A 13,856-nucleotide genomic window follows, 5' to 3' on the forward strand; every position below is an offset into this window, starting at 1 on the left:
TTATTCATTTGAGAGAGCGAGAACACAAGCAGGTGGAGGGGCAGACGGAGAAGGACAAGCAGACTCCCCACTGAGCAGGGAGCCCGACATGGGACTCGATCCCAGAACCCTGAGGTAGTGACCTGAGCCGAAAGCAGACGCTCAACCGATTGGGCCACCCAGGCGCCCCAAACTTGACTTTTTGTGAAGCTTAACTTAATATGTCTTAGTATTTCATTATTTCTCACTGTATTGCATAAATTCCTAGAAATGTGATTATGTGGATAATGGGTAATGCCTGAAATAAACACTTTATTTCAAAATATTCATATCTTATATTTTAGGTATCTTTATTTATATTTAGGTTTCTAACGAAGAGAAGCCTGACTAAGGCATGCAAATTAGTGGGAATTCTTTGTATGTTTTTATCTGACTCATCCATACCACAATCTGCTATCTATTTGTCTTTCCTTTTTTAGTGCTATAAGTAAGAAACTTCTTTCACAACTAATTTTCTCATAACATTTTAACTTGAGCATAACGTCTTTATTCTAGGGGCAAGCCAGAGCTCCTGATCACTTGGTGGCCTTATTTATACTTTTATAATTACTCTTATTCTTTTGTCCTTACCGTTTAGACCTCTGAATCATTTCCTTCTTCCCAACAGGCCTGTTCTTTCGGGCATCCAGGAAGCCTAAGCATAAGAAGGGGTTTTCAGTGGATAGCGTCTTAACAGGGAAGGGTGTGTTGCTCAAGAGCTGTGAGCAGGAGCTGCTAGGACTTGGTGTCCCTACCTTGAGCTGACAGTACTGGGTGGTGAGCAATGGCCAAGGCCAAGGTCAGGGTTAGACTATGGGGACTGTGACAGCAGGCTGCTGAAGACACAACACGCTGCGGCACAGACTAGACTGTGAACAGAAACACTGGCCGGTTTATAGTAAGGCTGTGATGAAAGCAGTGGGTAGCACTTGGTAGTTTTCACAGCGTTCACATATTGTTTTACGGAGATCTTACACCTAGCAGAATTGTTAGGGGCACAGAATCTAAAGCGAGCCCATCAGGGTTCAAATCCCAGCTTATCAGGTGTATAATCTTGGGCAAGGGACTTAAGCTCTCGTTGTTTCTGTTTTCTCATCTGTAAAATAGGGATATTAAATAGCATCTCCCTCAGAGAGGTGTTATAAGCATTGAACAAGAACCGTGCCTGGGCCAAACATGTAAGGGTTACATACTATTATTATTATCATTACCATTACCATCATCATCACCCTCACCACAACCACCACCACCCCATGAGGCAGGCAATCCTGGAACTTGCTCACAGACCCACAGCTGCCTTATAAATACACCATTCTCACTGCACACCCTGGTTTCTAAGATGCAGTGACAGGTCAGGAGAACTTGGGCTTATGTGGATCACGAGAGCACCGAGAGCCACACGGGGCAGGTTCTGCTGCCCAGGGAGAGTGGAGTCTCAGCAAGCAAGCAGGCCCTTTCTGTCCCTGTGACTGCGATGGTGCTGAGCAGTGCCCCCCCGGTTGGGAAGCAGCCCTTGCCCTCTGCAGCCGTGAGAGGCAAGTGAAGAGGCAGAGAGTACCTCTCTTCAGGAGCGGGCGCGTGGGGTCCCGGTAGCCCTGCTGCTCTCCCGCAGTGTTGAACAGGGCCTCCCGCTCACTCTGCAACATGTTCTGCAGCTTCCTCTCCTGCACTATTAGCTTCAGACGCTTTATTCGTTCCCCAGAGCGGGAGATGAAGTCAGGTCTGTGAAACTGAAGGGATTCCTGAAGGGAAAAAAGGCCCCCCGACCTCACGTTAATGATGCAGTCTGTTCTCCAAGGGCTTAGAAAATAGCATCAGGGGCGCCTGGGTGGCTCAGTTGGTTAAGCGACTGCCTTCGGCTCAGGTCATGATCCTGGAGTCCCTGGATCGAGTCCCGCATCGGGCTCCCTGCTCGGCAGGGAGTCTGCTTCTCCCTCTGACCCTCCCCCCTCTCACGTGCTCTCTCTCTCTCATTCTCTCTGTCTCAAATAAATAAATAAAAAAATCTTTAAAAAAAAAAAAAAAAAAAAAAAGAAAATAGCATCAGCCCCACAGTGGTTTGAAGAGCCTGTTTCTAAAGTGCAGAAAATATCTAGAGTTGAAGAATAATCTAACAACTCTCTGTGGGGGAGAGCTCCAGGAGGAAAATCAGAGGGATCAAAGAATGCCTCTGGAGTAAGCCAAGAACTAAGACTGTGGCAATTACAACTCGCCCAAATATCGATGGGCGAGAGCTCAGCCTATTGTGCTATTTTAAATTTCCCTTCAAACAAATACATTATTAAATGACATTTCTTTCAGCTCCCAGGGTACATATAAAGAAGGGACTTTGGCTATGCAGGAACAGGAGTTATGTAAATGGAGGAACACACATAGGGCTGACACAAGCATCAGACCTCTGGAGCACTCCACGTGCAGGTACCCACGACCCCAGGGAGCAGCATCACAACATCCTCCCTTCTCTGGCCTTGTCCCAGGTACAGAGGGCAATGCCCAATTTATAAGGGTTAACAGTGAGGCAGCCTTTGAGTAACGATGAGAGTGGGAACAGATGAACTGCGGAAGGGCTAGAAAGGAGGGTTACAGGACTGTTCTTCGGAAGGCCAAGTAACAGTCTTAACTTCTTTGTATTTCCCCTCTTGACCCTCTTCAACACACGGCTAAAATTAACTCAGTGTCACCGCACCTGTAGGGTTGCTCTCACAAACGGCTTCAGTGGGCCTCTCCCTGGGCTTGCTAGTGACCCGTGGTTGTCCACGTGCTGTCCCTGCCGGTTCTGTTCCCGCAGCGGTTCCCTCCACGGTTTGGTGTTGGTTATTGGTGCAAACCAGCAGATACCAGGGCCATGATGCTTGGGCAGGTTTTCCTTAGGACCAGACTTCACATTTTCCATGGGAACAAACCATGAAACCCCTATGGGAAATATTTTTAATAAAGAAAAAAGATGTTTCATTCTTCTCATCAAAGACATGTGTGTAATATAGGCTCTCAGGGGACTCAGCTGTCAGAGGCCACCAGGATGCCCCGGAGTTTGCTAAACTGCAGGCATGACTGTAATTACAGTGCTAGATACTTTGAAAATGTGCCAAGGTAGTGCTCGGGGAAATGGGGTCAACATAGATTCATTTAGAAATAAAGAATCTTAGCATTGCGAGAGACTTGAAATTCATTAGTTCTTTGGCTATAAAACTGGAATTAGAAACTGACCTTCACAGCAACTGTGCCTGTTCTTCCTTAACTTTTTATCCCCAAGATAGCTGGCGAGAAGTCTTTTCTCTTCTATTTTTTCTTCTGACCAAGAAGTCACATCACTGTCCTCTTCTATTCTAGCCTCGCTAGAACTTGGAGTTGGGAAAGTCATCCCAACATCTCGAGTGTGTTTTCTGACACCATTCACAATCTCCAAGTTACCTGAGGAAAAAGATCCACAGATATCCTGGGAGTAGCACAGATATCCTGGGAGTAGCCTTGAGACTTAGTTAGCATGTGTATTCAGTTCAGTAAATGAAAACTGTAAGCCTTCGAAAATGCAGGCTACTGCCTCCTCTGTGTGGTGTGGAGGGGTGTGAGGAGAGAGACAGAGGCGGTGAGGGAGAGAGAGAGAGGGAGGGAAGAAGAAAGAAAGAAGGTTTTTATTTCTAAGTCAATTTAGATATTAAAGGGAAAAAAACAACTAACATGGATTCAATGGGTAAAAGATTTGTTTTTTTGTTTTTTTTTTTTAAGATTTTATTTATTTATTTGACAGAGAGAGAGAGAATAAGTAGGGGGAGTGGGAGACGGAGAAGCAGGCTCCCTGCGGACTTGACCCCAGGACCCTGGGATCATGACCTGAGCTGAGGGCAGATGCTTAACCGACTGAACCACCCAGGGGCCCCAGGATTTCAGTTCTGATCCCAAATGAGAAAGATAGTTAATGCTTATAGTCCTGTCAGTCAACCAGGTAAGGAAGAGGTTGACAGATACAAAGACAAGACTTGAGGGGGGAAAAATCAAGGGCGACATTTATTTTTGTTATATAAAATCAAAAGAGAAAAACGTAAGTGAAAAGCCTTCTTCACACTCCTGTTCTCCATTCATTCAGTTTGTAACCCCAGAATTTTTTGCACACATTCAAGCAACTATCTTCCTTTATTTTTAAAGTATTTTGCTTTTTCTTTTTAATTATCAATGTTGGAGATCTTGTCATATTAGTAGAGAGAGTTTCCTCACCCTATGTTTCATTATATGGATGTACAATAATTTATTTAAGCATTTGGCTATTGATGGGTATCTAAGTTGATTTAAATTTTAGTTATAATACAATGGAATATTACTCAGCCATTAGAAAGGATGAATATCCAACTTTTACATCAACATGGATGCGGCTGGAGGAGATTATGCTAAATGAAATAAGTCAAGCAGAGAAAGTCAATTATCATATGGTTTCACTTATTTGTGGAACATAAGGAATAGCACGGAGGACATTAGGAGAAGGAAGGTAAAAATGGGGGGGCGGAATTGGAGGGAGAGATGAACCATGAGAGACTATGGACTCCTAGAAACAAACTGAAGGTTTTGGGGGGGGGGATGGGGTAGCCCAGTGTCGGGTATTAAGGAGGGCATGTATTGCACGGAGCACTGGGTGTTATATGAGAACAATGAATCATGGAACACTACATCAAAAACTAATGATGTACTGTATGGTGACTAACATAACATAATAAAATTAAAATTAATTTTGGCTATAATAAACACTACTTCAATGACTAATTCTGTACACTTGTCATTTTGCACATATGCACAACATATCTATAGGCTAAATTCCAAAAGTAAAAGTGCCAGGTCAAAGTAATTTTGACTGAAACTGCCAAATTGCTTGTCTTAGGGATTGTATTTCCAACCTGAATGTATGACAGCACCTACTTCTTTACACCTGTGCCCACAAACTTATTACCAGACCTAGATTTCTGCCAGTCTGATAGGTGAAAAATGGCATTTGAGTATAGTTTTAATCTTCATTTTATTGTGAGGTTGAGTATCTTAACATATGTTAAAGATCTACTTGTATTTCAATGGAAATGTTTAAATTCAGGTAACTTACCTGCTTGTATGCTCTTGTTTAACATTTGTACATTTTGCTTGTTGCCAAGGGTAGAGCTTGAGCTACAGAAACTACTGGTAGAAGATGAAACAGAATCAGAAGAAATCACATGGTTTGCCACCTGGAAAACCAAGAGAGACCGTGTTACCTGCAGTCAGGCACGGTCACCTACAGGACAGGAAAACATACAAGCCACCAAAAGCCCTTTCTCGTTTGATTCCAGTTGTTGAGACCAAGTTGCCAGAAAGCTTGTGACAACGGGAACATGCTCCCGCACCGTTTACAACAGGGAGGGGAAAGCTGCTGTGGTTGGATAAGGGCCTGAGCTGTTTTAAGAAGGGAAGACATGCTGGCTAACTGAACATAATAAAAATAAACGAACAATGACTGTGAAAACTCAAAAAAATAAAAATAAAAAGAAGGGAAGACATCAAGACTGGGTATGTTCACCAGACTTGAAAAAACTCTGAAGAAGGTGTTAGCCAAAGATGAGGCTGGTGGGTCTTAAGAATGAAATTCTAAAATTTTGATGAGAGATAAAGAGGGCTAGGAATGACTAAAGAGGGTGGGGAGCTGCAGAGGGTGCTCTTCAGTAAGATCAGACTCAGATACTTATACACGGGCAAATACAAAGAGCTAAAAGGCCCCATGAAAAGTCCCAAATGACTGGAGTATTGCAAAAATTATTAAAGATCCCAAAAAGGCCTTTATAATTATGTTCAGAGCAACTAGAGCAAAGAAGGGCAACCTCATGGATTGAAGTTGATGGTAGAATGTTAGTGAATGACAAAAAGATGATCAAAATGTATAAAACAGTGTTTCTTAAACTTGTTCATCACAACAATCTCCTGGGGGAATGGGTCCTAACCCAGAACAATGAGGTAGCGTCTCTAGGGGAGGGGCCTGGGCATTTATATTTTTCATAAATGCCAGGTACTTGTCTACTTAAGCAAGTTTGGTAAAGGTGAACTGAAGGCCAGGTTAGGAAAGGAAACTGAGAATGTCTGCTCCCTGAACTAATAAACTATATTCCAGGGCCCTTAGGAAATTGAAACAGTTTCTTTTAGAAACTTGAAACAGAGGAGCGATGTTAGATACCTGGGGACAAGAAATGTTTTAATCTTCATGGGGCACCTGGGTGGCTCAGTCGTTAAGTGTCTGCCTTCAGCTCGGGTCATGATGCCAGGGTCCTGGGATCGAGCCCCGCATCGGGCTCCCTGCTCCGTGGGAAGTCCGCTTCTCCCTCTCCCACTCCCCCTGCTTGTGTTCCCTCTCTCACTGTGTCTCTCTCTGTCAAATAAATAAAATCTTAAAAAAAAAAAGAAATGTTTTAATTTTCAAAAAGATAAGCATTGCAAACTGGTGGCTTTAACAATGATGACATGTAAAATTCTAGAACAGATCACCAATCTAATAATTTGCAAGCATTTGGAGGTCAAAGAAAAGATGAGCACATTTCAGCTAGTGCTCAGGAAGGCAGGCAGAATGAGCCCTGCCAGGTTAGCCTGTTTTTTTTTCTAGTAGATATGGTCACTAACTGGTAAGCCAAAAGAATGTGGAGTCGAGTACAATTAGATTTCAATAAAATGACAAAACTTGTCATGACATCTTTGAGGGCAAGATGGAGTTCTGTGGGTTAAATGATAAAATAAGTTGGTAGAACCAGAACTGGTTGAACCACTCTTTTTTTTTTTTTTTTTTTTTTAAGATTTTATTATTTATTTGAGAGAGAGAGGGATAGAGCACAAGCAGGGGGAGCAGCAGAAAGAGAGGGAGAAGCAGGCTCCCCACGAGCAGGGAGCCCGATGTGGGGCTCGATCCCAGGACCCTGGGATCATGACCTGAGCTGAAGGCAGACGCTTAACCGACTGAGCCACCCAGGCCCCAAAGGTTATTATTAACACAGAGAGGCTTTTAATGAATGTTTTCCTTGATTCAACAGCAAGTATTTACTAAGTACCTATCGCATGCAGTTACTTGGTTAGCTCTGGCTATTCCTTCTTAACATTTTATATATATGTCTTGGAGATAGGGGGAGCAGGTGATTTCTTGTATGATGCATATCTGGGAGGGCCTAAATGACTGTCAAGATCCAAAATAATAAACAGGAATGATGCCAAATCAAACAAGGGGTAATTGTAAAGCCCTACACATTGGGCAGGAGGAATGGCAACAACTTTGATACAATAGAAAAAGCTCTGTGTCTGGAGTCTGAAGACATCCTCCCTTTACTAGCTGTCTCTACTTGAGAGCACTCTCTGTGTCAGTTTCCCCAGCTCAATAAAGGAGCACTTACATTTCTGAAAGTACAGAAGTGTTAGAAAGAACAAATGATTTAGGTTATAAACTGCAAAAAACTAACATAAAACCAAGAGACTACTGTGATGTTAAAAAACCCAAAATGTATGAGGATAGAAAGGGTGGTGAGGAAGATAGGCCTGACTGGCAATATCCTTATACCTTCTCTGCAGCTGTAAGAGGAGAAAGCGTGTTAGGTACTGAAAGGGACTGACTTTCAGGCTAGATTGTTAAGTATAAAAAGCAAAGCTGCCAGGTTTGTGAGAAAAAGAAAACATATGCAGGTATTTGCTTTTTTATGGATAAAATACCTGTGCAAGAAAAGAACCCAGATTGGAAAGGAAGAAGTCCAACTGTTTTTATTTGCAAATGACATGATCCTGTCCGTAGAATATACTAAGGAATCCATAAAGAAGTATTAGAACTAGTAAATTTAGCCAGATTGCAGATATAAAATCAAGAAGATGAAAAAATATCAATTGTATTTTTTTTTTAAGATTTTATTTATTTGCGGGCGAGAGAGAGGAGAGAGTGCGTGCAAGAGCAGGAGGTAGGGGTAGAGGGAGAAACAGACTCCCTGCTGAGCATGGAGCCTGACTGACCCAGGACCTTGAGATCATGACCTGAGCCGAAAGCAAGAGTCAGACGCTTAACCGACTGAGCCACCCAGGTGCCCCCCCCAAAATCAATTGTATTTCTATATTCTAGCAGTAAACAATCTGAAAATAAAATTAAGGCAACAATTCTATTCATAACAGCATCAAAAAGAATGAAATAATTAGGAATAAATTTAACAACAGAAGTGTAAGGCTTGCACACTGAAAACTACAAAACACTGGTGGGAGAAATTAAAGATCTGAATAAATACTGAGATATTCCACGTAGGTAATTTAAAAAATGGGCTTAAGGGGTGCCTGGGTGGCTTAGTTGGTTAAACGTCCGACTCTTGATTTCGGCTCAGGTCATATTCTCAGAGTCCTGGGATCAATCCTCGTGTCAGGCTCTGCACTGGGCGTGGAGTCTGCTTAAGATTCTCTCTCTCTGTCTCCCTCTGAACCTACCCCCTGCTCTCTCTTAAAAAAAAAGTATGAATTCTATGGTATACAAATTATACTTCAATAAAGCTGTTTTAAAAATCTCTGTGAAGGGGTGCCTGGGTGGCTCAGTTGTTTAGCGTCTGCCTTCGGCTCAGGTCATAGTCCCAGGGTCCTGGGATCGAGCCCCACATCGGGCTCCCTGCTTGGTGGGAAGCTTGCTTCTCTCCTGCTCCCCCTGCTTGTGTTCCCTCTCTTGCTATGTCTCTGTCAAATAAATAAAATCTTTAAAAAAAAAGAAAAAAAAATCTCTGTGAAGACGTGCAGGAACTAGTAACACTGAGTAGCTCTAGAATGGACAGCTATGTGCCTGGGGCACAGAAGTGGGAAGGACACTATCAAATACTCTTTTATACATTTAAAATTTTGTACCATGTAATTGAATTCCAGTTTAAGAAGTGAAGATAAAACAAAAACATACAGAAAAGAGTGTAGCTATAGAGGTTTCATGGCTCTGGTGAGCTCAACAGAAGTAAAATATATGTTAGGCCAAAGAAATGTTCTAGCCACAGAAAGGAAGGTGATAAATCTGCTCTGTCAACATGTTCTCATCACCTGAAGCACAACATGCTTAGTTCAAAGAGACGTGTTTAAAAATAAGATATCAGCAAACTTAAGAGACCCAGGAAAGCTGCCAATTTATAGGAAATGGGAGTAGAAAGCATGATCTGCGAAAAATTGTTCAGAGTGAAGACCTGAGAGGAAACACTTCCGGGAAGAAAGCGGGAACCCAAGAAGAACACTGGACCTATTTCCTGTGCCTTTTGGAAGCAGAGCTGGGAACACAGCCAGGAGTGCAATGATTGCAGATTTTGGATCTCTAGAAGGTAAGACCTTCGATAATGGAGTCTTAGACACCTGAATGAGCTGCCCATGCGCACTGAGGGAGTGGTGGAGTTCTCTGCAAGCAGAGGCTCGAGTGCCTCGTGGTGTAGATGCAGCAAAAATGATGGTCCCTTCCAAGCCCGAGTCTCCCGAACATCCCAAGGGTACAACCAGTCATGGTATGCACCACTGGGTGTGAAATACACATGTTTACATCTGATTTAAGGAGGAGCCTTGGTGTGTGTTTCTGTTTCTAGTTCAAATCTTTCGGATTAATTCCTGCCTATAAAAAGTCAAACATTTAAAAATAGAAAATAGTCTAAAAATAAATAATCTCACAATAAAATATATTTAGTTAGACCTCTAGGACGGTGAAAAACCAAAGGACAGACAAAGACAAGTGTTTTCAAGGATGTGCAGAAGCTGGAGCCCTCACGGACTGCTGGTGAATGCAAAATGGTGACAGTACTTTGGGTAACAGCGTGGCAGTTCCTCAAATGGTTAAATGTAGAGTTACCATATGCTCCAGCATATATCCGCTCCCAGGCATATGCCCAAAGAAACGAGAACATACATCCACACAAAACTTGTAATGAATGTTCCCAGCAGCCTTGTTAATAATGGCCAAAAAGTAGAAGAAATCCAAATGTCCGTTCACTGCTGAGTGGATAAATAAACTATGTAATGGAATATAATTTGGCAATAAAAAGGAATGAATACACTGCTACAAAGTAGATGAACCTTGAAAACATTAAGTGAAAGAAGCCAGTCACAAAAGATCACATATCATAGGATTCCATGTATACGAAATGTCCAGAAGAAGCAAATCTATAGAAACAGAAAGTAGATTAGTAACCACAGCCAGGGGCTGGGGCAGGGGTGAGAGGTTGGCAGAAGTGCAGAATGACTTTGCTAGTGTGTACAGGGTGTTCTTAGCGGGTGTGGAAAATGTTTTACAATTAGATTGGGGTGATGGTTGCACAAGTCTGTGAATAATACTAAAACCCACTAAACTACACTTTTGGTGAATTTTATGGTATGTGAAAAATCTCAAAAAAGCTGTAAAAATGTATTTATTTATTATGCAAACCAAAATAATGTAGATTATGAAGGCTTATTTGGAGAACAAGGCTGATGTTCTGTGGTCCTCTATCTCCTGTTAACTGATATAAGAACAATGGAAGGGGACTAACAGTGTCATTTTCATATAATAAAGCGTGAACAATCCCAACAAAAACGTGGGCACTGGATGTTGTCGGAATGATGTAGCACTACCCACACTGTGATGAAGACCATGATGACAGTCATAGAGTCACAACAATCTTCGTAACGCACAGGCCTCACTGTGTCTGACAATCTGTGCTGATGACCCCCCAAGAGACAGCACAGCAGTTTTGCTGAATTCATTTATGGATGCTGTTGGTAAACCAAAACAGTTACTCTCCTTAGTCCATGGGAGAGTCCCAGGCATCTCCTCAGACGATCTCATCATCCCTTAGGGCCTGGGTGTGAATCAGCTCACTCAGTCCTCTGCAATGAGGCTTACATGAAAAGATTTAAGTGACTACGAATCAACTGACATTATCAGCCATCATGGTTTCAAGTTTTCTGTTGCACAGTCTTGGAAGAAGACAGATGCTGGCTGGCTGGCTGCCTGCTTCTGTTTTAATTTCTATTATTATGAGTGCAAACTCACCTGCTGATGCCTTATTCCACAATGGGAAAAGAAAGAAAATAAACTCCTACCATCTCAGAGATATATCGGGCTTTTTCAGTACTTTTTAGTTTAATTAAAATCTAGGTGAGATTCAATTCCCACATTTATTGATCAGAGATACCTTCAAATAGACCCCACCCCCCAAAAGCTTTTCAATTAAAAGATTACTTTTTTAGGTAGAAATTGAGCTTAGGAAAATATATCCAACAAAGGAGAAAGGCCACGTTTCCTTACATGACCCTATATAGCTATTCTTCATATAGGAAATGTGTTATTACCACCTTCTGCCACTCAGATGCCTGCTGGGAGATGCTTTTCTTTCAGAGGAATGGGTTTATGCTGGTTCATTTATAACCACTGAAATTTAGGACCAGAGATACACATTGATAAGACAGTGTCAAAATAAGAACTATAGTCTATGGCACCAAAGGACAGTCTTTTCTTGTGAAGAGTTTTTAGATATATGCAGATCACGTCAACTGTAGTTTCAATAAAATTTTGATATAGATTTAGTTCCCAAAACACAAAATTTTGATATAGATTGTATGGACAGTATTCCTTTGATATAGATTTTGATATAGATTTATTGATCAGAAACCTGATTCTATCAAACATTTTTATATCAAAAACTTGATATAGATTAAAGCTTACAGAAGCTCAGGTGGTAACTGTTATTCACCTTTAAAGAATCAGAACTGGGTATTTTTTTCTGCAAGTCAGGTAGATGAGAACTATGAAAAATCCTCCTCAGAACATTAAAAAGGCATTGTGCCTGCATAATAGGTCCTCAGAAAATTTCTTTTGTTAATCTTCAGACTGAAGACTTATTTCAATTATTACCTTACTGAACTTGTTCAAATACGCCATTTATTTAAGGCTATACATTTCTCTCCAAATATAGATTTAGTCACATCCCATAAGTTTTGGGTATGTGCCTTTACTGTCTTTAATGAAAAAAAAAAAAAGTGTATTTTCAATTTTTAGTCCTTCTATAACCCAAAAGTTTAGAATGAGGATTTTAAAAATTTTATCTACCTAATGAAAAAAAATATATAGTTGTTAAATTCCAACTTTATTGCATTGTGGTTAGAAAATATAAGCTTAGTTATAAATCTTCTACTTTGGGGTTTTGCCAACATTTTGCCTAAGTATAATTAATTTTTGTAAATATTCCATGGGCATTTGGAACAAGTGTGGATGCTGTGTTTTTGGAATGAAGTTTTAGGTAGATATTTTAAATCAATCTTATTAATATTGCTAGCAAAATCTTTCATATCTTTTATCTGCTACATGTTAAAATCTGAAAAAATCAATTAAAGTAGCTTACTCTTGTACTTATCACATTCTATATTATAAGTGCATCTGGAAGAACGGAAAATGAATGCATTCTGGTTGAAAGCACAGCAGTAATTTTGGAAGTCTCTAAAAGACTCTTCCCTCCTTTTGACATTACAGTGGGGATAGGATAGATAGATTCTCAAGACAAATAACATTTAACTAAAAATGAAAAAAAAGGAGGGGTACCTAGGTGGCACAGTGGGTTAAGTGTCCGACTCTTGATTTAGGCTCAGGTCATCTCAGGGTCGTGAGACGAGCCCCACATGGGGCTCCGCACTGGGCATGGAGCCTGCTTAAGATTCTCTCTCCCTCTCCATCTGCACCCCAACTCCCCTGCTTGCACACATGTGCACACTCGCTCTCTACAACCAACCAACCCTTGGTATAGAAATTTGTATTTCTAATCTTCTGGCCAAACTAGAAATTTTTGGCAGAAAGTGGAAATATAGGAATTTCCATGCACTGCAGTTAGGATACAGACTGGAAAGCAATTTGGTACGAATGTAGGAAATTTATATAGCTTATGATCCAAGAATTGCTCTTCTGGGTATATATGGCAAAGACAGTTTCACACAGATCCAATGAGGGGTATGGACAAGGGTGTGCACTCCCATTGTTTGTGGTGATGGGAGCTGACAGCAACCTGGGTGCCTACTACAGGGAAAGTACACTGGTGAACTGGTAGATGCACTCAGTGGAGTACTATATGACGATCAGAAACCTGATTCTATATATATGTCTAGCGATGGAGATAGATGTTAAAAACACAATGCCTACTGAAAATAAGAAAAAAAACGGATGTACCTTTTATATAAATTGAAAACACAGGCACACATACAGAATACACATTTTGTAAGAACTCTTGTAAGCCAAAAGATTTTTACATAACAAGACCAGTTGCCTATGGAAAAGTAGGAATGAAGATGCAATGTGGGGATAAAATTTTGAAGAGAGGCCATGAACCTAGGAGTACATTTAACTCAACCCTCAGCACCTGAAGTTAATTTTTTTTTTTTTTTGCTTTATCTTGGCATAGAAACTGTGTATAATACTTTTCTACTCTTATTCTTTCACTCTACTTCTAGAAGGATTTATTATGACTATATTGGAGATACAAATAGGTATTTTAGGCAGAAACTAGAACACCATGAAAAGCTTGAGAATCTCCCTTTCCAGCTTATAATTAACATTGTGTTTGATCAGTCTGGCTTATCTCACTTTTTTATTAATGTCAAACAAAAACAACTGTAATGGTATCTTATTAGAAAACACAGGCTTCTTGTAAAAAAAAATCAAAAGACACAACATTATAAAGGAAAAAAATTATAAACCCATAATTTTAAGATAATTTGTTAATATTTGTTCCAGTCAATATACACAGATGTATATATGACATATGGTTTACATCTTGCTTTTTATCTCTTTTTTTTTTTTTTAGATTTTTTATTTATTTATTTGACAGAGAGAGACAAAGCGAGAGAGG

General features: G+C 40.7%; 1 protein-coding gene across 7 annotated transcripts in view; it reads right to left on the bottom strand.

Moving 5' to 3' along the window:
• Window positions 1-13,856, bottom strand: part of ALMS1 (ALMS1 centrosome and basal body associated protein) — a 190,092-nt gene that overhangs the window by 4,503 nt on the left and 171,733 nt on the right. For 6 of the 7 annotated variants that reach the window (XM_032410684.1, XM_032410690.1, XM_032410686.1 and 3 more), the window contains 5 exons: window positions 5,102-5,222; window positions 3,226-3,429; window positions 2,705-2,931; window positions 1,577-1,760; window positions 610-673 (listed from right to left, as the gene is read on the bottom strand). In XM_032410684.1, the coding sequence (XP_032266575.1) occupies window positions 610-673; window positions 1,577-1,760; window positions 2,705-2,931; window positions 3,226-3,429; window positions 5,102-5,222 (800 nt within the window). The remainder of the gene's footprint in view (window positions 1-609; window positions 674-1,576; window positions 1,761-2,704; window positions 2,932-3,225; window positions 3,430-5,101; window positions 5,223-13,856) is intronic. The other variant, XM_032410685.1, reaches the window with a different exon arrangement.

Source organism: Phoca vitulina, unplaced genomic scaffold (genome assembly GCF_004348235.1).
Source record: "Phoca vitulina isolate PV1807 unplaced genomic scaffold, GSC_HSeal_1.0 scaffold12, whole genome shotgun sequence".
Classification (NCBI taxonomy): Eukaryota; Metazoa; Chordata; class Mammalia; order Carnivora; family Phocidae; genus Phoca; species Phoca vitulina.